Genomic DNA, 23,576 nt, shown 5'->3' with positions numbered 1-23,576 from the left:
GGCCCTGTCTGTTGGGATTTTACAGTAGCACATATGCTCTATTTTTGGGGGGGTATCTATGTTCAGATTTTTGCAAATCACCACAATGATGTTCAACAAAACATGGTATTGAGGCCTTACCTAGGGAAATGGTTGACTTTCTGAACATCTGTAAGGGAACGCAGCAAGCAGGGCTTCAAGTGTGATCCTGTCCACATGAGATTATAATCACTGCTATTAGGGTGAACCTAAAAAGCAGCATAAAAAACACCACATACAAAAACGTTGAATTAATGAAGAGCAATACCGCTTTGTCCCTAGATCTACAAGGCCAAAGCAACCCTAGCCTAAGACAGTCTCCTCTACTATCTCTAATATAAGGGCAACTCCAGCCAAACTGCTACCCTAAGGTACTCCCATGCTGGGAAATAACCATGTCAGATTTTTTAAACAAAGTTGTGAGACTTATTTTCATAGATGGTTTAAACACAGTTTGTAAAGCAGTTTTAATCTTTCAGGAAACTTGTCAGATCAATTCCTTAAGTTGCTGTGATTCTGGGGAAAAAAAAAAAAAAATCAACCCTATACATCTCTCAAATTGTCATTAGTTGCATACAGAACATTCTTTAGAGTAAGACGGGCACTAGAAGAAAAGTGTGAAATACTACATCAATACTTCTGAAAGCTTGTAAAGGCTGAATCCTTCAGATCTTCCCAAGGGTGTGATGCTTTAAAAGCATCACATGACCAAACTTCAGCATTTCTTTTCCCCTGTTTTTGAAGGCTTAAGACTAATGGGTTCTCCTTTGAGGGATCAAAATGACGTATTTTCAGTCTGAGTAAAAGAGTACATTAAAAGACAAAACTAAAAACCTCAAGGGAAGCCACTACCACAGCAACTTCCTGGTTCTAACCCTGCAGAATTAAAAAAAAACAAAAAACACAAAATCTAAAAACATTATCATCACCTCCCAGCCCAGCACAAAATCAGAAGTTTATTGCACTCACTTCATGGAATCCATGGGCAGTCAGAATGCTCCGAACCAGCCGGCTATCTGTCCGCACAATCTTATAGGACATGTGGAAGCGTTCTGTGAGGAGGCAAAGAGACACAGGATTAAAGTCTGCACCTGGGAGAATAAACCAAAGTCATGCTACCAAAGAAAAAGACTCAGACAGTACAGCTGCATTTAATTCACAGAGAGTAGTAGCACATAACAGGCAAAGGGAGATAGGAAATGCCAACATCAGCATCACTGAACTGACTTACATCAATCCTTAGCTATAATATAGTAGCATCACAGAACCCCAGCACATAAAAATAAAGCACAGGATTAAAAAAAAAAATCTGGGTATTTTTTAGGCTAATGTTCTATTATATAGACTGCTTTATAACACTCTGAACATTATTTCAGCTTTCTTCTCTAGTCAACATTGGTATTTCTAGCTTAAAGTAATTATGTCTAATGCCTCTCATTGATATGGCTTGCTTATGTGATCACTTTTAGATCCTGAAAACCCAAAAGGAAGCACTGAATTTTTGTTCACATCTCATTCACCTGTACCAATCTTCCAGCAAATAACTGCAAATACAGTGAGAAATGAAGTAAATAGTACAAGGAAATAAAAACTTACTATAGAAGTAGAAAGTCATAAAAATAAAGGCAATAAGCAGCCCCATAGGAATAAGATAAAACAAAAGCAAGTAGGAAGACTAGAGATCAGCTGTAATATAAAAGGATGTGGCAATCCAAAAAAAGAGTTCAAAGACAGTAGAGAAAGAAATTGCAGCACTAGAATACAGAACTGCCTAGAAAAGGCAGGTTACAAATGTATTCAAACTGAGAATAAAAGGGTGAAGATTAGATTAAACTTCAGGAACTGTGTTCTATCAACGAAAGTAAATCAAAAATCAAGAAGTATCATAATCGGGAACAAAACAACCCTGGAGGAAATTTATCACATTGCACTATTCAGCAGTAAACTCATTAAACTGTGTGAGAAAAAGCAGAAGAGACCTCACACTCCAGTAAAAATGTGAGTTACAATTACCATCAGCTTCTGACACCATCCAAGCACATTTGTAACTCACATGAAAAGGATTGGGAGTTTCCACATATAAAACACCTTCTCCACCCCTTACCCCAATGAGCCAGAAGCATTTCTGCTTGGATAAGATATTAGAAACGAAAGCACCAATTACCTAAGAAATGAAAAGCAAGAGAAGAAAGAAGTGTCAGCACCTTCACAAAAGAAAGCTGAGTACATTTTAGCTTTTCTCCAACTCAGCACATCCAGAACAAGCTCCCAGCTGTACACACCCACAAGTACTAACTTTTCAAATCCAAAGTGACTGTTTATTACAACCCAGACTCTTTAGAGGCTCTCCCTTACTTGACTTAGGCAGGTTTGGTCTCCCAACTCAAGTGCTGACAGGAACCATTTTGTTTATGGCCTTCTAGGGGTTGTGAGGCTGTAGACTCAGATTTGTTACTACAGCTTATTATTGCTCAACTGTGGGACTGGCTGCTTTATTTCCCAGTGAAATGCTCTCAAAACTCACTGCAAGGATTGATCTAAGGTCTTAGCTACAGTGAATTTGTATTCTGGTTCGAAGTTCTAGCACAGCCTCCAAGTTTAATTTGCAAGCAGACAGTTCCATCTCAAAACACGTCAGGGCCCAGTGGAGGGACAGAAACTATTATAGTCCAAAGACATTATAAGCATTCACCAACTGATTAAGCACTTCTGAACATCTCAGTGGTCAGAGACTAGAGAGGATTCTACTTTCCTACTATGTCCTCTTCCCACCAGAGTGAAGGGACCATCAGGTAAGAGACTTTTACCTCATGCCTTCGAGCCAAAAGCTGGCACATAGTAGCACCCACCTCCAATTAGACGGAGGTAGCTGTCCTTAGCCAGAATGGCTTCAGCATGAAACACCAAGACAGGGACCCGCCTGCAGCCACCACCTGTCCACTTGATACATGGATGACCCCTGAAACGACAAGACAGTCAGCATAAGCAACTGCTGAGCCTCATACATGCAGCAGTTAGTTACAAGAATGACACAGCAATTCTCCATACTTACCCACCTAGCCTGTGGACAGGACATAAGCAAACACACTGGGGGAAATAGTGGAAGATTAGTGAGGAGGACTGTAAACATGCCCCAGTGACTTACCGCTTGGGTGTAGAAAAATACACGTGACATATTAACTGTTGTCTTGGTGTGTTTCACAAGCAGAACATTTGAAGTCAGATAGCACAGCACTGCAAGAGACTTCATGGCACTCTATCAAACATGCTTGAGACTCCTGCCCTATGGCGGGCAAGGTCAAAGCACAGTGGTAAATTGCACCTGGCAAAAATCCCTGAAAAATGAGCAGCAGCTCCAGTGATTCTCTAGCAAAGACCAAGCTCCACAGTGACTGCCTTGGCTTGCTGCTTAGGGGATCCCCCAGTCAGCAAGGTAACAAAAAGAAATTTACTCTTTGTGTTTCAGATGCAGTCTTGTGGTTGTCCCTAAGCCCTGCCTGTGCTGACTCAACACACACACATATGCTAGGCATCTGTGGTGGTTCCAGGTTGCACTCTGGCTAGATGCCAGGCACCCACCAAAGCTGCTCCATCATTCCCTTCCACAGCTGGACAGGTGAGAAAAAATTTACCAAAAGACTCACGAGTTACAGGCAGGGAGGGATCACTCCCAGTTACAGTCCCAGGAAAAAAAAAAAAAAAAGACTCAAGTTGCGGAAACTAATTGAAATTATTACCAATCAAAATCAGAGCAGGATAATTAGAAATAGATCAAATCTTAAAAACGCCTTTGCCCCACCCCTCCCTCCTTCCCAAGCTTAACTTTATTCCTGAATCTCTACCGCCTTCCACCCAGCAGTGCAGGGAAATGTGGAATGGGGCTTACAACCATTTCATCACATGTTGTTTCTGCCATTGCTTCCTCCTTAGGGAGAGCCCATACCCTGCTTCAGCATGGGGTCCCTCCCACAGCAGAGTCCATAACAAGCTTCTCCAGTGTGAATCCTGTCCACGGGCTACAGTTCTTCTTGAACTGCTCCAGTATGCATCCCTGTCCACAGGGTGCAGTACTTAAAGAAAAGGCTGCTCCAGCATGGGTTCCCCATAGGGCTACAAGTCCTGTCAGCAAATCTGCTCCAGGGTAGGCTCCTCTCTCCACAGGTCTGGAGGTCTCTCCCAGGAGCCTGTTCCAGCACAGGCTTTCCATGGGATCCCAACCTTCTTTTGAGCATACACCTGCTTCAGTGTGGGGCTCCTCCATGAGCTCTAGGTAGATCTCTGCACCCCCACACATATTCATGGAGTGCAGGGGCACAGCTACCTCACCATGGTCTTCACCACAGACTGCAGAGAATCACGTCTCTGGCATCTGGAGCAGCTCCTTGCCCTCTGACCTTAGTGGCTGCAGAGCTCTTCCTATCACATATTCTCACTCCTCTTTTTTCTGAGCACTATTACCCCAATATCTTATACAATATCTTCTTTTTTCTCTTCATAGATTTGTTATTACAGTGGTGTTTCTACCATAATTCCTGGACTCCATCTTGACCAGTGGCAGGTCCCTATTGGAGCACGGGCTCTGTGAGACATGGAGGAAGCTTAAAGCAACTTCTCACAGAACCCACCACCAAAGCCCTCCCACTACCAAAACCTGGCCACACAAATGCAATACAGCACCCTTCCAGATCACCCTCTTTTTGAGTTGGTCTTGCCAGTCTGAGTTCTGTTTAATTCTGTATTTATTTTAGTGGGTACAATTTAGGAGAAGCCTCGGGAGCTTTTATAACTACAGTTCTCTGAATTTATAGCCTGAAAACAAGATCTATAATTCATGATAAACCACAATTGCTGGTATCCACACAACCAGATCTTGCAACGCAGGTTCCAGCCTCCAATTTTAGAACTGCAGATCAGTGCAGTCAGCCTGGCTGTAATACTGGAGTCTGAAGTACACAAGAAAAGCAATAATGCAGAGTTTAAGAGACTAGAACTGAGTCGGCTTAACACAATGGATAAAGCTGTGTATTCTTCCCTTTCAATTCTTGTCAGATACAGTGGAACACAAGACCAAAATTCAAGAACGATGCCCCTCGGTGCACTACTTAAGCTACAGGCTCTGAGATGCAGTGATCAGTTCTGTATCAAACAATCCTCAGAGGAAATAAGGACATACCAAAAAAAAAAAAAAAAAAAAAATCAAAACTTCTTATATCAAATTCTAGGATCACACAAAGAAAAACTGTCAACCTCCCTAGGCAAAGAAAACTCGGGCTGTTTATAAACACTGCACAAGGAAATTAAATACATTAAAAAGTTGACTTTTTTTTTTAAACATGAGAAATCAGAGACTGAGGGGTTGGAGAGACATCTCTACACTAACAAGAAGAAATACAAAGACTGACAGAGATATACAAAAGCATTTGTCTATAGAATATGAAAGATCATTGTCTGCGAAAGGTTTGGAGAAGCTATACAAGACAAAACACCTCCAACACTCAGAACAAAGGAACAGAGATAGAAGGGCAACTTTCTGATGCTAGGACAAGGGCTCTTAAGGGTAGCCTTGGACTTCTTAACAAAGCTACTACCATCATCACCCAGACAAACTAACTTCACAGCACTCCCACCTGCTTCCGCTACCTCTACAAAATATTTTTTTTAAAAATGTACAACTGGGGTGCAATTAGCTATTCAGACTGGAAGAGACCCAAGAAGCTTCCAGTCTGAAGGCCAGAACCTTATGTAAGTGGAAAATGAGCTGAGGCAACAAGACAGGAGTTTATACTAAGCCTGTCCTGAGGATTTGCAGCAAGGCTCAATCCTCCAGGTGACAGTCATTCATTCCTAGCATGACCCCTGGTCACTTGATGCAGACATACTGTTACAGCTACATTCCAGGTGAAGCTAGTTCTGGACCTTTCCATCCATGAAGATCTAGCAAACCCAAGCCAACCACTTGCTATGAAGCAACACTCCTCTTAAGTCACTGTAGTCTGTAGCTGAGCACTCAGTCACAATGTACATCCAAAAAAACCCTAATAGAACACAGTGAAGTAGGTCCAGGTGAAACAAAAGCGATTCTGCTACGGGAAAGAATAAGGGAGCAATTCCTTCACAAGCAAAGCTAAAAGAAGTTACTAAGTAAAGACGAAACAAACATTACGACTTGTTGACTTGTTGCTAGTAAGAAATATGAAGTCTAATAAATGAGTTATCACAAGACAGGGCATAAAGCATTGTATATCAATCTACTGTACCTACTCATCTCTGCAGCAGTAAAAACTAAAAAAATTAAAAAAAAAAAAAAAACCACAAACCTCTGCCCCCCCCAGAAAGCCACATATGCCAAAAAAAAAAAAAAAAAAAGAACAAACCAAAAAAGGGACAGACATCATAGACATCATCAAAAACATTCCCCTTTTAGGAACATGACAGAAAGAAATCTATGAAAATATTGACTTCAGAGCAGCCAAAGAAAAGTTGCACATCCAACCCTGATCAACGTGGGGGTCTTTTAGGTTGCAGATGTAGATAGCCTGCCCATAGGCTTAAAGCCCAAACAAATCATCTTCCACTTCATAGGTAGGAAGGTAAGGAATGCATCTTTCTTTTCAAACTACTAAAGATCCACCAGACAGCACAGGGACATAGAAACAGTTCAGAGGTTTTTTCCTACTTACTCCAGTGCATCTATAGGATCTTCTTCCTCCTCTGAAGATGAGCCACTTTCCTCCAGATCTTTAGCCATCCCAACTGGCATTTCCTTTGGGAGTTTTCATACAGCCCAGTCCTAGATGCAAGAGCAGTTACCTGCAATAAGGATTAAAAGCAGCAATGAACAGCTGAGCAGGACAGCAAGAGCTATCAGGTAACTACCACCTCCTGCCAGTACGTATTTCTCAGAATATTATCAACAAGTCTGTTAAACATCTGCGATCTGTTAAACACCACCTCCGAGCCAGGTGGTGCTGCTTTCTGCACCTCCGAGGGTGCAGAAACAGCATCACCTTCCAGCAGATAATTCCGCACCTGCCCGTGAGAACCACTCGGGCACTTACCGGTAACGCGCGTCCCTGCCCCGCCCTGCCTCGCCTCGGGCCGCAGACCCACGCCAGACCGGCCCAGCCCAACGGGAAACGCCCGCCAAGACCGCCCCGCCGCCCGGGGACAGCCGGACACCGTAACGCCTCCACCGGCGCAGGAGCGGCCCTCAGGCCGGAGGGACGGCTGCGGCCCGGCCTAGCACAGTGACCTCCGGCGGCCCCAGAGGAAGCAAGAGCGGCGGAGAGCGCCCAAGGCAGCGGGTCCCCGTGCTAGCCGTACCTGCCCCCGCACGGCTGGGCCGCGCCAGGCCGGGCGCACAAGGCAGCCCCGGCCCCTCCCGCCGCTTCCCCGTTTCTACAACAACCGACGGGCGGCGGCCCCGCCCCGGCGCGCAGCCACCCCCGCCGCCTCACTGCGCAGGCGCACTCGACTCCGCCCCCTGCCGGCGCTCCCACCTACTCCCGCGAGGTGGGCGGGGACGAGACGGGCACGCCTCCCGCGCGGGCAAGGATCCGATTGGCGGGATGCGGTCTTACGTACCGTGGCGCGCGCATGGAGCGGCGCCCAGCGGCCAATCGGAGCGCTGGGCGGTGGCGCGGGCGGGAGCACCGCCGGTAACGGGCGGGGATTCGGCCTGGGTCAGGCGGGCGCGCTTCGAGGCGGCCGGGAGGATGAGCCGGTTCCTGAATGTGCTGCGCAGCTGGCTGGTGATGGTGTCGGTCATCGCCGCTGGGAATACACTGCAGAGCTTCCGCGATCACGGCTTCCTCTCTGAGAAGCTGTACACCGCCAGCCCCGGCCTCGGTAAGCGCTGCGCCGGCCACCCTGGCATCTGGAGGGGGAGGTCGCCTTCCAGCTGGGGGCCTTGGACTGTCCTCGGGATCCCACCTCTGGGGCCCGGGAGCTGCCTGCTGCCCCTGCGTGCGCCTCCACAGCGGCACTGGGGGTGGCAGGCAGGGCCGTCCGTTGTCTCCATGTGCTCCCTCCTTCTTTACGCAGTGAATGGGCTCCAGGCTCGGACCTTCGGCGTCTGGACCCTGTTGTCATCGGTGATCCGCTGCCTCTGCGCGATCGACATCCGGAACAGGACGTATGTAAAGCAGCGCCCGAGAAATCCTTTGGTTTGCTTGCTAGACACAGCCTGAGCTTAGGGGGCGGCACAGAGGAGGCGGGGGGGAATCAAAAGCTGTTCCTGAACTTTCTGTAGTGTTGACAGCATTCCCTTGTAGAAGCTCAAATAGCAGTGTGGGATTTGTGCGGTAGGTGCTACCCTCTTCTTCGTCTTTAGGGACAGGCTGCGCGTTTGAGTTCTCTTCTTAGCTCAGTCAGAAATGGGCAGATCTGAGAACCTATTTCTTCTCTTACTGTCACCAATTTCTGAGCTCCAGCTTAGAAAGCAGTTTCTGAATGGCATCGCTGCTCTGTTAATTAAGCAATTGCAAATGCTGTGGTGTGACTGATGCTCAGTACTTCTTTTACTATGACAGCTCAGCTAAAGACTGGGACAGTTTTAGGTGCCCCATTGCAGTGGTCTGAACCGGTTGCTTTCCTTCCTACACTCTTACCTGGGGCTGACAACAAGGCCTGAGGGGCAGCCTGATGCCAATTGGGAGACACCTGTGCTAAACAGAAGTGTTTCTGAGAGGGGTTTCCAAACAAGCTGACTTGAGGTACTAGACAAAGCCTTTAGTGGAGGTTGCTAAAATGCTTTTGTCAGTGCTTCCCTGAGCCCTGCAGCAGAAGTCACTGTTCACCTGGCAGTATGTGCTTGGATTGCTTAGGCTTATCTGAGGGAGGGAGGTTCAGGGACTAAATGATATGTTTTTAGGGGGTGGTCACAATGCCAGTTATCAAGAATCAGTTGTTTCTTTGAGGAATTTTATCTTGCATCTCTTGAACCTGCTTTCTTTTCAACAGCCATGGCCCATAGAGGGTAGCAGAGCACAGGTGGGAAGACAGTGGTTGATGCAGCCTGAAGTCATCCAAGTCCTATCACCCTAATTCTCTGCTCATCAAGTTCTCACCTTCTTTTGTGTGTGCACATACTTCTCATTTCACTGGTGCCCTACACATGCTCTCCCCTCTTCACCTTCCTTCAGGCCAGAATAATGCCTGTGACTTTCAATGCACCATTGAACATGCTGCCCCATTCTCCTCTCAGCTGTGGCCCAGGGAGATTTTGCACCTCACTAGGCAAGGGACAAAGTCCCCTCTGAGCTGCCGGTGAGAGCAGATGGGGAAGCATGCAGGTTTGCCTTTTTTTCCACTCAGCTATATTCATGCCCATAGTATGATATGATAACCTGCTTTTTTCTGCTCTTCAACAGCCTCTATCACATCACACTCTTTACCTTCTTTTTGGCCCTCGCTCACTTCCTCTCTGAGGTCTTCGTATACCACACTGCAGCCTTGACAATTGGAGTTATGGCACCCCTCATGGTAGCAAGTAAGTAGAGCTCTGCATACTTTCCTTAGAGCTGTGACAGCCCAGAAAAACTCCCTGTGCAGCTAAGAGCAGAGGGGATGGCAGGAGGGAATGCCTCATTTCTTGTCCAGTGTTTTCTACACAACTCATACTCTATTCTATCACAGGTTTCTCTATTATGGGGATGTTGATTGGACTGCAGTACCTGGAGGTAGAAGCACTATCACAAAACAAGAAGAAAAACTGAAGTTGAAGGCTTTTTAGTGGGTCAGTGTCATCTTCTACCTTCACTGCCAGACTTCCACGAAAGCTCAGCTGAACTTCTCCAGGACACCAGTCCCACTGGTGGGTCAATGTTGGACTCTGTCAATCACTGTCATTACCAAGTTGTTTGTGTCTTGTCCAGGCAACATTTCAACTGATTATGTCAAAGACCAAGTCCCAGAGGAGTTTGTGTCAAACTTAGGGGAGGCAGTTGGTGACTGACTCCCTGGGTAGCAGGCAAAGCCTCCAGCTTGCCCAAAGCACTAAGGACTTCTCTCCCAGGGTACCTGTGGGGACAAGGTGCAGAACTATCCAGGATGTGCTGAACACTTTAGACCAGAAAAAGAAGAATGGGTGCTACCCCTGGCACTGCTGTGTAGCTTGCATGTGTGTGTTCCCCAGGGGCCATTTCTAATAAATGCCAAAAACCTGCAGTGGGCTATGTTTGTCTTTCTGCTACACAGCAGTGGCTAGAAGAACAGAGCCAACAGCACCTTCCACTGTATGTTGCAGAATACATCATCTCTCTTTACAGCAACCTACCTTTCCCTGACACCTTGTCACAGAGTTCCAGGTCTGACTGCTCACATAACACACATGAAGAGGGTTGTTGATGCTCTCTTTCTGCAGCGTGCTGGTGACAGCAAACTCAAACTATGAATCTGTGAGCGAGGACGCAGCTTCCTGTGTAGTAAGTTATAACTACAGAAGATGGAGAAAACAGGAACAGGTTCCTTAGACCTAGAGAAAATAATGCCCAAAACAGTGGGCAGCACACCGAATGCAGAAAAAAAACCAGCAGGAACTCCTAGCTGGGAAGACAATTCACATGCAGAGGAAAGAGGAAACAAGGGAAGGAAAAGAATACAACAGTAGCACTGGGCAGAAAGATGATTCTTCCCTTCTGCAGAACATTTTATGAGCCACATGTAAACTGTTTCCAATCATTTAATATGAGTATGTCAGGTTTCATTGTACACTTAAAATATTTATATTTTACATTAAAATTTCTATTGAAAATCATTCTAAATCCCCATCCTCAATCCCAAACTAGTAAAGATAGGACTTCAATTATAGAATATGCTGAATTGGAAGGAATTTATCAGGATCAAGGCCCAACTCCTGGGCCTGCACAGGACCCCTAAGAATCACACCATGTGCCTGAGAGTGATGTCTAAGCATTTACTGAACTCAGGCTGTATCAACATGTAGTGTATCAAAAATGTTAAAATTTCATAAAAAAAAAAGTTTTGTTAAAAATAGTTTGTCAGAGAGGAATATTTTTAACCATTCCACCTCAGTACAGCTTTTGTCCCCTGCCTCAAATAATACGTAAGTAACCGCATGATTTAAGGCATATTAGGACACTTGATGTCTCCAGCAGGGGTGGAATGCTGGAAAGGATGGAGAAGTGATAAAAGGATCTACAGTTTTGTTTAGAAGATAAACAGCATTCAGATGGGCAGTGTCTATAAGACACAAATGCTGGTAAGTAGGCACCTTCTCCTGTTCTCTTTTATGAAGTGGGAAGCTTCCACACTGGAGCAAAGCTGGATTCCCATCATACCCCTCTCTGTGGCTGTGAAGAGCAACAGAGCCTTGGCTGGTTTTCTCAATATAACACTTCATGAAAGTTTGTATGTAATGTTGAAATATGCAAAAGGCACCTTATTATCAAGGATGAAGACACAGTCCTCAGCCCAGGGAAACAGTGTTTTGACTCCCTTTTGTTGCTAATGTAGTGATGAGCTAGATTTAGGTGCAGAACTAGTCCTCACCTCGAGCTAGAAGGCAGCACATTGGTATCTCTTAATCACTCCTAATATGTAGGAACATCAGGGCACCCCCAGTGAACTCTGAGTAGAAGTTTATCCAGATTAAAGTGCTTCATCTGGGAAAGCCAAATAATAAAAGAAGAGCAGGTAGCAGCTGGTGCACTGCTTTGCACTTGCTGGTAATGTACTGAGGCCTCTACTACTACCTGTGCAACACAGAGCACCATGGAAACCACGGCAGAGCAACCCCTTTTCTCTAGATCCAGCTCTTCCAGGGCTGTTCACAGAGTTAAGTGTGGTCCAGCTTCTGCCTTTCACCTCATAGCCACATGCAAGGTTCCACCATCATGCTCAGTGTCAGCCTGGTACTGTGGCTTTTCTCTCAGCACATATGCTTTTTCCAAGCATACACGGTGGGACTGGGGGGACACAGCAGATCTTCCCAACTTTTCCTCCCAAACTCCAAAACAGCATGATGCAAGGCTAAAACAGACGAAAGCAACCCCCCTCTTGTTTTGCTCTTTCACACTCTCCATAGGCAGTTCACAAGGCTCCTGTCCTGAGGCTGCTCCCCTCCCATGGCATGCATGTGACAGGAGGATGGTGCAGGTAGAAAAGATGGGAATGAGGGGAGCTGTAATTCCCAGCTTTGCCACCCCTTCATTTCACAGCCGTGATTCCTCAAGGACTATGGGATTAGTGTAGGCTTCAGGCAACACTTTCTGCAAGTCAGAGAAAAACAGTATGGTTAGGATCCTGGCTGGCCAGACCCAGGCTTCAGAGACATCAACTGGCCAGAGCCTGGGTAGTTCATAGCTCCCTACTACTGCAGAAATCCCTAAAGAAGAATCACCATCCTCAGAGAGTGCTGCTGGTCCTCTCTTGCTTCTCTTGCCACTTGGGCTGCACAGGCAAGGGACACTGGGGCAGTGCAACGTCCAGCTGTTTAAGCTGCTAGCTGTAGTCCTCAGACCACTACTAATTCACTGTGGAGCTGATACCACTGGGGGTATCAGACCCACAGCCAGCTCACCAACAACACTTCACAAGCTCAGCTTCAAAGCATGAAGTTGCACGGCCAGTTCCCTGGGCAAGGGAAAGTGCTGGGAACTCCATGCCATGAGGCAGCACAGTGTCTGTGCAAACACCAGAGAGAACTTGCTTTCTTTACATCCACAGGAGGCTCAGCACAACTAGCTCCCCTATGTTCTTACTCCAGCACATTTGAGGCCTCTTCAATTCCCAGACACATTGCTTATTTGCTCTTCTTCCAAGCCTTTTCATCCCCACCCTCACTGCCCATTGAAGTGCTTGCACCCTCTGTCCTGCTTCTTCCCCTTCCCCAGCTTGGATTTACGGCTGAGATAATTCCACAGAGCAGTGCCTTCTTCAAAGTTCACTACTCATATCTTAAAGAGATGTAAGAAATAAGAGGCAAACATGCAAAAGGTTTTTTTCTCCATAAATCTTGTAGAAGAACTAGCCTAATTTCTTGGAACCTGAGGATGGAGGGAGATTTTCCCAGAGGAAAAGCAAGGAAAATAGAGACTGCTGCCCAATTACCACCCCATCCTCAGCTTCATGGTATAGGCAAACTGTTGTAATTCCAGTTCAGCTTTCCTGGGTGGAGTTTGACAAGCTCAGCTTCTGAGCCTTTCTGGGGTCTGTTGGAATTAAACTTGAGACTTTTTCTTCCCCTAGTGGATTTTGGAAAGCATACGTGTCAAGTTCTAATTCTGCTTACAGTGAGACCGCCCAGCTGTCACCAATTCAGAAGGCAGCGCACAAACTTGTAAGGGTTAATGTGGAGTCTCCTGCAGCCTGGGCTCTGAGTTTACTCACTGTAAGGCAAGACTGACATCTGAGGCAGAAATCAGAGGAGCACAGGAAGGAGGTTCACATCCCCAGTGCAGTTCAAGAGAAATCCAGGCAGCATGGAAAGAAGAGATATGAAACAGTCTCATTTTGAGTAGGCTCTTACACAATCTGTAGGTGAAAAGGTTTTACAAAAGTCAGCAGCAATATCCCAAAGCAGAGGAGTGAGATAAGGAAAGCTTCAAAGACATGTCTGAAAGCAAAAGCCAGGAAGTGCAAAGAGGGAAATTCAACAAGCAGGAAGGGTAGGGGGGTACATGAAGTAGTGCCAGAGGTAGAAATAAGGGGAAATCCTTCTTGAAGTTAGCCATGCACCCTGGCTGTGATCAAAACGAATTATTTAAAGAGTTCCTGGTATCACCTCCAGCCAAGAATCTGGGCTGTAAAAATAATGACAGAGAAGTGGCTCCAAACGTCTGCACCTCATCTCCCTAACAAATGACTGACAGTTCAGATCCTAATCTGCTCCAGGACCAGGCTTTGCTTTGCTGCACCTAGCTGAATCCCTACATCTCTGTCTGACGTGAGTCTGTGGGGATCTCCATTCTGTTCTTGGAGGCTGCCTTGTCTTTCCTCTCAGTTGAGTACCTAAGAAGACCAGAAGGATTCTTGATACTCTACAGCCATTGCAGTCACCCCAGAAATGCCGTTGGCTTCATGTCTGTGCCACCCTGGGAGCATTCAGAGAAGTAGATTAGTGCAATTCTCCTACCTTGCTGTGTTTAAGTTAGTGAGCAGGAGTGGCAATTGATGGGGTTAGATTTACAAGCTACAGCCCATAATCCATGATCTGATTGCTGCCTTGGAGTCTCTGTAATGACAGTCACAAGTCAGAAAATATGGAGGCAAGTAGGAAAAGAAATTAAAGTGGAGCAAAATAAGAAAGAGAAACAGACAATGGAAGAAACCAGTAAAATCATCCAAGCATGTGTAAGGCAGCTGTGCCACACAGAAAAGCCCCAGTACCTGACTTTGTCAGAGCTCTCCACAAAGGCAGCACACAGTGCCCAAGCCCAGCTGGCTGATCCCCTGGCCAAGGCTTCCATCTTAATGCAGAATACCAGATTCAGCCTACCATCAGTCAGTTGAGCACCTGCAGTTGGTTGTTAAGTTTGAGAATACTCAGGTGAGCTCAGCCATGTGAAGGACACATTTGGGGGTGTTGGTGGGGTGTGCAACATGACTTCTTCCAAGCATGTCTCCTCAGGGGGAAGGAGCTGCCAGTGAAATTTTTGACTGACTGAGACCTGTTATCTCACAGACATCCCTCTGGTTCTTACTACTGTCAGTTCTGGAGACTTTTAGGATTATAAAAATGACGTTGCATCACCATTGCTCTGGTTGCAATGCTCTTCCCCATGCAGCAGCAAGCTCTTACAATAGTACTTAGACTGAAAAGGATTTATACCAAAAAGGGCCTCGGCAAAAAAATGTACAATTCATCTGATGAGAGACATGTCTGAAAGGGAAAGGATATACTACTAGAAGGCATCAGCTTCACTGCCAAAGGACCTCGGGCCCTTTCCTGGGCCTTCCACATCTGTGTTATGAATTCCGCTCACAGTGCCACCGGCATTGGAGAAGGGCAGCACTGCCTTCTGAATAGAGCTGACTCAAGACAGCAGAGAAGTGAGATTTTCACAGTTTGCTAGCCATGGTTGCTGAGGGTCGCCTGAACATTGAGTGGGTATCTCTGCTAATATCCTAGAAGAGGAGCCCAGAGTAATACAGAAAATAGCTTCAAGCAATCAGTCCCCTCCCTTTCCCTGCAGGGAGAGCTTCTGACAGTATCCACTGCAATTAGTTCACCCACATGCAAACAACTGCATTTATTGCCCAGTATGCCACAGCGACATCACACCCCGAGCTCTGGTGTGCAAGTATGAACTAGCAGCCTTGTCAGCAGCACTATGCAAAGTGTGAGCAGCCAGGTTGCTCTAGCCCTCACTTAGGCTTTGGCACCTTAGCTTCCTCCTCCAGTCACATACACTGAACCCCACTTGGCAGTTGAGGGCAAGGAGTAAGATAAACTGCCAGCCTGGGGGCCTAGAATAATAGTTACTCAGCTCTACAAAAGAGCCAAACACTGAAGGCCTCAACACATTGTCAAGGGAGAGAAGCAAGCACAGCACTGCCCTACGTCTGGCCCTAGCTGGTATGAAGATGTGTGAAACCCTGCAGAACCCCAGAGCCTACACATTCTGCATGACATTAACACTGAAAAAACAGCAGCTGGCAGAGCTGGGATTACATCCAGTTTGAAAATGCCAACAAAGAGCTTTCACAAGCCACCCCTTTTCCTAGAAAAGAGAAAGGTTGGGTGCTGTCCTGAGCTAATAGCAGGGGCACAGCAGGAATTGAAGGGGGGTTTACTCACTGTCTGCTTATTTTCCAAATTGGCCTGTTGTCTTCGGAGATCAGCCTTAATGAATGCTGGAACAGAGGAAGGAAGAGAGATGTGAAGGCAATCAAGTCACCAAGCAGGTCCCAAGTCAATTTCCCCAGGACTCAAAGGAGCAGCAGAAGTCCCAGAAGAGACAAACACATTACAATGAGCAAGAGAAACCATTCTCCTGGACAAGGCTGACAACAATTCTGAAACAGGCAGGATAGAGATTCTTTATTGCAGCATGTAGAAGGTGCAACTTTGAGATCCCAGTCAGAGCCAGGGAAAAAAAGCCTTGACTCTTCTTTGTAAGCAGACAAGATGCTTAAAGAGGACCAGCATTGCCATGGGACTGCTGTGTGGGTTCTGCCCTTTCCTCCAGGCACTGTGAAGCATGTACAGACAACTCCTCAACGAATTAAGTTGAAAAGAGGGGACATTATTGCGGTGCTGGACATGTACAGAATCATTTCCAAAGGCATATGCAAAAAAGTCACAAGTTCCTGCTCTCTATTTATCCAAAAATGTTTTACATACTCAAATGGTTTCCAGGACAGTTTCTAGGATGCTTATTACATAAATATTAGCTCTTGCCTGGTATTATAATTAGCTGAATATCCATTACAGCTGCACAACTGTCCCCTTTAATTGGGTCGGTGGGCTTCTGGGGAGGATCTAAGACGTCTTCCCCATGGTAAACTCTTAATCTGTGTCTAGTTGGCAGAACTCCTTGACTTGCTGGTCACAGTCCAAACCTCCTCTCATTCTTAGAACCCAATGGTCTTCATGGCTCCTGCACTCTTACAATACTTCATATATCACCTGTCCTTCCCAACCTTGTTTCAGTTATCCCCACCTGGTATCAATTAGTTTCCTTGTTAAGCTCTAATCACAGCATATGATCTTTGCTAACTGCATTTCTAATTTAACCCCTTGACTCAACTGCAAACAAAAGCCTTAAATTAATGTGCCAAGCCCAAGGCAAAGTCAGAGCAGAAGAACACTGAAAATTTTAATTACCTGTCATAATGGTCCCCAGGAACAGGGCAGAGCAAAGCAAGAGGTTTCCTGCCTTTGTCCCAAAGCGATCCATGATTTGCCCTTGGCTAATGGTCAAGGCAATACCAGTAATCTACAAACAAACAAAGATAATGTCAAGCTGTACTGCTATTATAAAGCAGCCAAAATCTTTCCAATCCTTACCAAAGTATCAGAGCATACAGGCCAGTCAAACAGTTGGCCTAGTCCAGCTAAAGCTTGATTATAAACACATGCAGAGGCACCTCCTTGCAGCTAATGGAATGACAGATGACCCTGATGGGTGGAATCTCATCTCTCATTGGAGACAAACCAGGACTGTTAAGAGCTTTGTTAGAAAAGGCAAGGATGACTGGCACCCTGAAGTATTTTCTTAAACTGAATGAGTGCCACTACAGAAATGCCTTGAGGAACATCATTCAAAAAGCCAGGTCCCCAGGGTGCTTAGATCTGCAGTACATTACACCAATAACGGACAAGAAATAGGACTCAAGGCTTGGAACTACAATTTAATCTCTTTGCCTAAAAAGAGGCAAGCAAAGGGGAAACAGCACACCTACCTGTGCTGAGACATTAAGGAGCCCTGATGATGTTCCTTCTGATTCTGGGTATGTCAACTCTGCAGCAAACTCAAAGCCCAGGGGAAGGTATCCTGTCATGAAAAACCTGTAATACAGTACACAGAAAGGAAGACTCAGCAAGTGCCAAAGGAAGACTGAAGAGGTACAGTATAGACCATAACTCTAAGCACCATCACCCCCAGCATAGTCAAACAGCCATGCCAGCCCACATGCTTTTCACTCTTGTCCACTGATCATCTATGGGGCTGTGGGCACCGCTTGCCTTCCAAAAGCTTCCACTTACCTGGAACAATTAAGCTGAGCAGGGTCACAATAATATCCCTGATTCTAATGAAGCACATACAAGTGAGAGATGGGAAGGGCAGATAGGAGCCATTCAGATGCTACGGCTCTTCCCAGTCCCTCCCACAGCAGGAGTTCTTCCTCCCTGCTTATCCCCTCCCATCACATGCTGAGGAAAGCAGCCTGCACCTGAACTTACCCCAGCAATCCAGCAGTCACAAAGACCACCCAGAGGTGGCCCAGGCTCAGAGTGAAGGTATAGACTATCATTCCCACCAGAGACATGATATAGACAACTAATGTTGTTTGCCTGCAAGAAAAAGCAAACAGGGTTTTATTTAATCCAGTCCTCCTTTTTGCCTACAGATCTTAGTATAGCTTGTAGCACATGGGTAAAAAAGGATTTAAAAGCTGCACAGTCTTTTGGCACTCATACCCAGACAGAGGAACTGAACTGACAACATGGAAAGGCCTGCACACAGAGCAGCACAGCAGAAGAAGAAAGATTCTACCACAGGTTGACAGGTACCTAGTCATATATGGTACATGGCACCTGAGGGAGAGAACAAGAGCCAGTTAAAGAGATCATTAACCTTTCTTGGGCATCCTCTGTACTATAGTGAGTTGAATATACTTATAAGCAGGAGCCAAGGAGATCAAGCACTCTCAAGCAGGAAAGCAAAGGAAAGAGGTGTCAACACTGCTAGAGTTTTATGGACCTATATTTTTCAGTGCTGTCTGGAACAACTTTCATTGCTGCTCCTTTCTGTTATTTAAACTACCTGCTGTATTTGGAGAGGTGACATGCAAGCCAGGTTGGCCTCACAGCCTCACCCTCAAGCCATGTGAGCATTTAGCAGGTGCTAGTTCCACAGCCAACAGCAGCTGAGCCACAAGCTCTTGTCTGGGTGCGGAGGAGACAAAGACACCCCGTGCTCAGGAAGTATGCCAGTCACATCCTAGGAACAGCCAAACCTGCAGCCAGGCTGTGCAAGGATCATCAGTGAGCTCAGTACTGTGAGACACAGGCAGCAGCCCAGGCCAGCTTTTACCACCACATTTAGCAATTGTCATCCTTGACTACACACCAAGAAAACCCTCCCAACATTAAAATAACCCCCAAGGCTCTTTCTAGTACAAAATGCAGCAGTAGGTCTTCCCAGTACATAGTTTTGAGGAGGAAAAGGAGAGAAAGGTAAATACTTTACCTGGCTGAAATTCCACCAGTATTTTGAAAGCAGAACAGTTACCAGAGTTGATAAAACCTTTTGATCATTGTCTTTTAGGAAGAAGTTACACGTATTACTACAAGCTACTTGTGTACTTTCTCCCAAATGTAAGTCTTAATCCATTAAACAATGTGTTTGATATCAGTTCCCAGAATTCCACTGAAGAAACTAAATCTCAAACTATTTTCACTTTTCCTTTTTAATGTAAGTGATCACTGTCAAAAAACTAGCCCAAGTAGGCACAAAGTATTACAATGTGTAAGAAAATGTTTCCAGTACACTGAATTACTACAGATAAAGCCAGCCTCTTCCAGCTAAGGTTCTGTCCTCCCTCACTGCTGCAATGACTACTGTCACTGGGCTCATGCCCATATGTCAATTCTTACCCAAACACAGGCCTGAGAAGCTAATTCCAGGCTTCAGCTATTGATCCATACTTACAGGGTTCAGCAGACTCATTTAATATATTGAAAGGCTAAACAACATGCTGTGGCAAGCATGTTGTGCATCAAAGAAGTAGTTAAACCCCTTAACCTCCAATGTTGTATCATTTCTAGAGTATGTTCTTTCCAAAGTCTTCACTAAAAGAAAAATTCAGCTGTGAAGGCAGCATAAAGGGATGCTTACTTCTGTTATAATCCATTGCAGAGAGCTGCTACATGGTTGGCACAGTGCCTGGAGGCTGCAGAAGAAGAGCTGAAAGACTGACTGGGACTGCCCCTTGTCTGTTCAGAGACTCTTTCAGAGAGTGAAAGAGATGCAAGTAAAAGACTTTTTGTGCTCAATACAGGTTCCTCAGGTATGTCCCATGAGTTCTTATGCCTCCCATGCCTTGACAAGCAGCCATGAAGAAAAGAGATGATTAGGAAAGGAGCTCAAAGCTAGAATTACAGTTCTGTACTTGGGCTACATGAACCAAGTTTGAACTGGGTGGTCTTTCCATAAACAGGAGCCTCCAAACTACATAGCAGTTAGTGCTAAAATAATGTACAGGCTCCAAGAGGTGGCTACAGCCCTTGGTTGGAAGTTTAGTCACTGCCAGCAGGGACGCAGCCCATGGAGAGTTTGATTTTTTTTTTTTTTTCACCACAGCCAGTTTGGCCCCAGTGCAGAGGTGTTAGGATAGTCACACAAAATCTCACAGTTTTCTAGGCTTATGGTTCAAATATTCCAAGGGATTTGGATCTTCTTCAGTGTCATGACAGTTGCTAAGTGTTGCACTTTGCCCTTCATCTCCAGGCAAAGGTGAAGAATGAGAGTGAGCAGAGGTGGTCAAGACTTTGTTTCACATTGATCCTATGTCATTAGTCAAGCTGCAAGAGAGGAATTCAGTTCCCAGAACAGACTGTGCCCCATAGAGAGCTGGAGCAGGCAGACTCATAGCTGCAGGCAAACTCTTGAAGGTGATCTTCACTGAAACTGCAGAACTGTGTACAGGAGAAAATGGAGAAAACTGAACCTTGCCAGTATCTTGTCATCAAGTTTTCCTCACTGACCTCCCTGAATCCTTAGGCTGCAGAAGGACAAAATTAATCAACAGACCTTTGTAAAAGAACAAGACCACAGTCTTGAGTGTTGTGGGAAACAGACCAGGAAGAGCCCTGAAGCCATGAACTGCTACCTGCTCACCAGAGACCCTCACAGGATCTGAACAGAGAGCAGTGAATGCAAATCTTGCTGCAGGAAACAGCCTTAAGCACACAAGCAGACTTCTAAACCTGAAAGACTTGGACTTCAGAAAACCCTGCTCCCCCAAGCATACCACTGATGACAAGAAAAGGATATTTAGAGCTCAGCAGTCCAAGAAAGACACAAAACTTTGAAGAGGGTTTAACTGAGATACTGGTAGACACTGGCGCATAGGGAAACAAAATCCCCTGGGGAACAACACAGATGCAGAGTGTTCTCAGGAAGTGGCCTTTGACACCCTGTTCACTAGAGAACAAGAATGCTCTGTGGCCCTAGGGGCACTGGGGCATGGAAAAATGCCAAGTTTTAGATTAATAAGCCTCTTATCATAGCCATAAATCTCATAGGAATGAGAAAAGCACAAAGGAGGAGAAGCAGATTCACAGAGCACATCAGCACTGCATTCTGGTGTTTTTAGCAGGGACTGACAATTTTTATTGTCTGCAACAAGGAACAGAGACAGTCTACTTAACAGTCTGACTAGTGCAGTGAGTACAGGCTGGAAGTTGGGCATCCTGCCACATTACCTTAGAAAAACTGAGCTTAACCCAACCCTGTGCTCTGGGGTGTGGAAAGGAAGCATTGCTACAAAGGCACCAGTGCCAAATCTCTGTGGCAGAGCCAGAGGGAGATCTGTGAAGGACCTGACACACTTGTCACTTAGATGAACCTAACTAGCCCTGATACTCATCTGCCTTCCCAGTCACATTCCCAAACCTTCTGAAGAGGCAGATTAAAGAGCCCACACAATGGACTGTGAGAAAAAAGAGACCTTGAGGAAAAAAGCCAGACAGGGCCAGCATCGGCAGGGAACAGGGTTGAAATGAAGAACACATCTCCTGCTGTTCAGTCAGCTCCAGAAGAAGCCTCAGAGTAAGGAAAGGGTATGGCCCAGCCCAGCCTTGTCTCACAAGGTCACTTGGATGAGGAAAGCAAAAGAGACATGAGGGGACTGCAGCTGCAAAAACACTAAAGTCAAGCAACATCTGAGGCAACAAACAAACAAGTTGGGAGCAGGAGGTGGGATGAGGAGCACAGGCATATTCAACAGTTTTAGCTGCTCACAGGGATGTTGTGTGCAGCCCCAGCATGCTCTGCTGTACTGACAGGGATGACAGATGGCCTCCATAGGCTTCACCATGAGGACAGCACATTCCAGACAAAAGCCCAAACAAAGCTCTTGATCCTATGCTCCCAGAAGATCTCATTGCTAAAGACACACAGGTGCCAGATGCTGGAGAAAGGGATGAATTGGAGAAGACTGCTTTGGTTTTCACCACACCCTTATCCTTTGGCATTTAGTTTTATGCCACTTTCTTCCTGTATGAAGGTCAGAAGAAAGGACAGTCTTGGTAAATTATTTACATAAGACATATGGCAGGACAGGGTGAAGACATATCCACTACACAAGGACTAACCTTGTGTAAAACAGGTTATGATAAGAAGGTCCAAATTGCAGGTCAGGCTAGGCTGAGAGAACACTCACCTTCTCACTTGGAAGAGAGCCAAGTGCTCCATCCTCCACCATCTTTTCTCCCTCCCCCAAATTTTTGTACTTTTTTTTTTCTGCATCTGTACAGACCTAAAACACCACTTGGGGTCTTCTGCCTGGTCAATGGAGAGAGAGATGGATATTTCTGACATCTTGCCTTATAGAGATGCAGCAATGAAAGCAGAGAGTGCTGACTGCAACCAGCTTGACCTGAGGCCATGTGAACACTGCACTTTAAAGAAAAGCATAACCAAAGAGAAGTGCTGAATGATTCAGTTCCCGAACACCTCATTCTGAGCCAGACTACCCTACCAACACCAATGCACCCATCAGTCTCCAGGTGTCACAACCTCATCCGTCCTCTGAGCGAGGGACTTGATGTCAAAACTATAAGGGTCTTCTCTTGATTCTATGATTCAAAGAGATGGGCTGCTCTCAACAAGCCATACCAGCAAAGACAACCCCAAATCTTGCACTGCTCATTCATCACTACATAACCCATGTATTTATTTTAATGGACCAAATTTGCACCCGCTATTCCAAAAACAAGAACAGAGCAGGGACTGCTGCAGGGACTTGCCTGCCAAATAAAAGCAAGAGTGCAAGGCCATTTGGTGCCCGAGCATGACAGATGGGGAAAGCCTGACTTAGCACAGCCTCACCCTTTCAAAGAACTGCTGATGGTACAGTAAAGATCAAACACGCATGTAGAGCTCTGCAATTCCTTCTGTTATTAACCTTCCCCTGCTCCCCTCAATCACAGCTGGATCCCATTCATTTGCTTCCCTCTCTCTCTCCAAGCTGACTAAAAAAAGGACTTAATATCTTTCCTTCCTGATTTTCATGTGCTTACCATTTTATTCTTGACACCATCTCAGCAACAGAGGGAAGGGGGAGGGTACCCACCTAGAACATCTGGCATCTTGACAGTTTTTTTAAATAGACTTTTAAATGGGGCTAAATAAAGACTATGTAGCACTCAGGGAAAAAAAAAAGTGCTAGTTTCACAGAAATCCATTTTGTAGGCTGTAATGGGGAACAAATTCTTAGCAGGGATTTTTTCTTAGTTTTAGCATTAAGTATCTCCCAGTAGTCCCTGGGGGTCTGTAGAACAAACTCCATGGATGACATAATCCTCTTCTTCTGCACTGGTAGCCAGCTCTGCCTACCTATGTGATCCCTCCAAGGAAGGAGCGGACACAGAACAAATACAGGATTTGTGGATTTTTCTCTCCTATTCTCCCAAATTTCAAGTCCCAGCTCTGCATGGTGAGTCACAAAGCTCTTCAAGCCTTCATGATGCAACTTAACCTCACTTATGTACAACCAGGAAGATCATCCAGTCTAGCAGTGCCAGCTGAGGCTACCTTACCACTAGTTGTAGGCTGGAAAGAGACACAAGTGACATTGCATGACAATGCAGTTCTGACAGCTGTATTTCTATTTCCCAGGACTCCCATAAGAGTACTATTCAGTGC

The 23,576-nt window shown here is 45.8% G+C and overlaps 3 protein-coding genes across 11 annotated transcripts in view; 1 reads left to right on the top strand and 2 right to left on the bottom strand.

Annotated features, from left to right (window-relative positions):
- The window catches only part of TTLL5 (tubulin tyrosine ligase like 5), a 122,537-nt gene extending 115,052 nt beyond the window's left edge, over window positions 1–7,485 (bottom strand). For 6 of the 8 annotated variants that reach the window (XR_003946192.2, XM_030240104.2, XM_030240106.2 and 3 more), the window contains exons 1-5: window positions 7,342–7,485; window positions 6,699–6,828; window positions 2,868–2,977; window positions 988–1,070; window positions 121–227 (exon numbers count right to left, since the gene is read on the bottom strand). Coding sequence is in view for 7 of the 8 variants with exons in the window: in XM_030240104.2 (XP_030095964.1) it covers window positions 121–227; window positions 988–1,070; window positions 2,868–2,977; window positions 6,699–6,778 (380 nt within the window). In the remaining variant the exon portion in view is untranslated. The other 2 variants (XM_018907397.3, XM_050975858.1) reach the window with 2 other exon arrangements.
- Window positions 7,486–7,655: 170 nt separating this feature from the next.
- Window positions 7,656–10,185, top strand: ERG28 (ergosterol biosynthesis 28 homolog). The gene is made up of 4 exons (XM_009101877.3): window positions 7,656–7,866; window positions 8,062–8,152; window positions 9,390–9,508; window positions 9,655–10,185. Exons 1-4 carry the CDS (start codon window positions 7,734–7,736, stop codon window positions 9,732–9,734), a joined length of 423 nt encoding a protein of 140 aa, XP_009100125.1. The 5' UTR covers window positions 7,656–7,733; the 3' UTR covers window positions 9,735–10,185.
- Window positions 10,186–10,681: 496 nt separating this feature from the next.
- The window catches only part of FLVCR2 (FLVCR heme transporter 2), a 32,452-nt gene continuing 19,557 nt past the window's right edge, over window positions 10,682–23,576 (bottom strand). The window contains exons 6-10 of one of the 2 annotated variants that reach the window (XM_050975860.1): window positions 17,888–17,998; window positions 17,386–17,491; window positions 16,808–16,919; window positions 15,779–15,834; window positions 10,682–14,212 (exon numbers count right to left, since the gene is read on the bottom strand). In XM_050975860.1, coding sequence (XP_050831817.1) covers window positions 14,171–14,212; window positions 15,779–15,834; window positions 16,808–16,919; window positions 17,386–17,491; window positions 17,888–17,998 — 427 coding nt within the window. In that variant the 3' untranslated portion in view covers window positions 10,682–14,170. The remainder of the gene's footprint in view (window positions 14,213–15,778; window positions 15,835–16,807; window positions 16,920–17,385; window positions 17,492–17,887; window positions 17,999–23,576) is intronic. The other variant, XM_018907401.3, reaches the window with a different exon arrangement.

The sequence above is a fragment of the Serinus canaria genome, chromosome 5 (assembly GCF_022539315.1).
Source record: "Serinus canaria isolate serCan28SL12 chromosome 5, serCan2020, whole genome shotgun sequence".
Taxonomy (NCBI): domain Eukaryota; kingdom Metazoa; phylum Chordata; class Aves; order Passeriformes; family Fringillidae; genus Serinus; species Serinus canaria.
The sequence above is the reverse complement of the archived record's forward strand: the minus strand, read 5'-3'. Positions and strand labels throughout refer to the sequence as shown.

What these genes read in the sequence shown, in the direction of transcription:
- ERG28 (XM_009101877.3), top strand. Translation starts at nt 7,734, where the DNA reads ATGAGCCGGTTCCTGAATGTGCTGCGCAGCTGGCTGGTGATGGTGTCG. An exon ending in ATCGACATCCGGAACAGGAC is followed by an intron (nt 8,153 to 9,389) that starts GTATGTAAAGCA and finishes GCTCTTCAACAG; the next exon opens with CCTCTATCACATCACACTCT. An exon ending in GGCACCCCTCATGGTAGCAA is followed by an intron (nt 9,509 to 9,654) that starts GTAAGTAGAGCT and finishes ATTCTATCACAG; the next exon opens with GTTTCTCTATTATGGGGATG.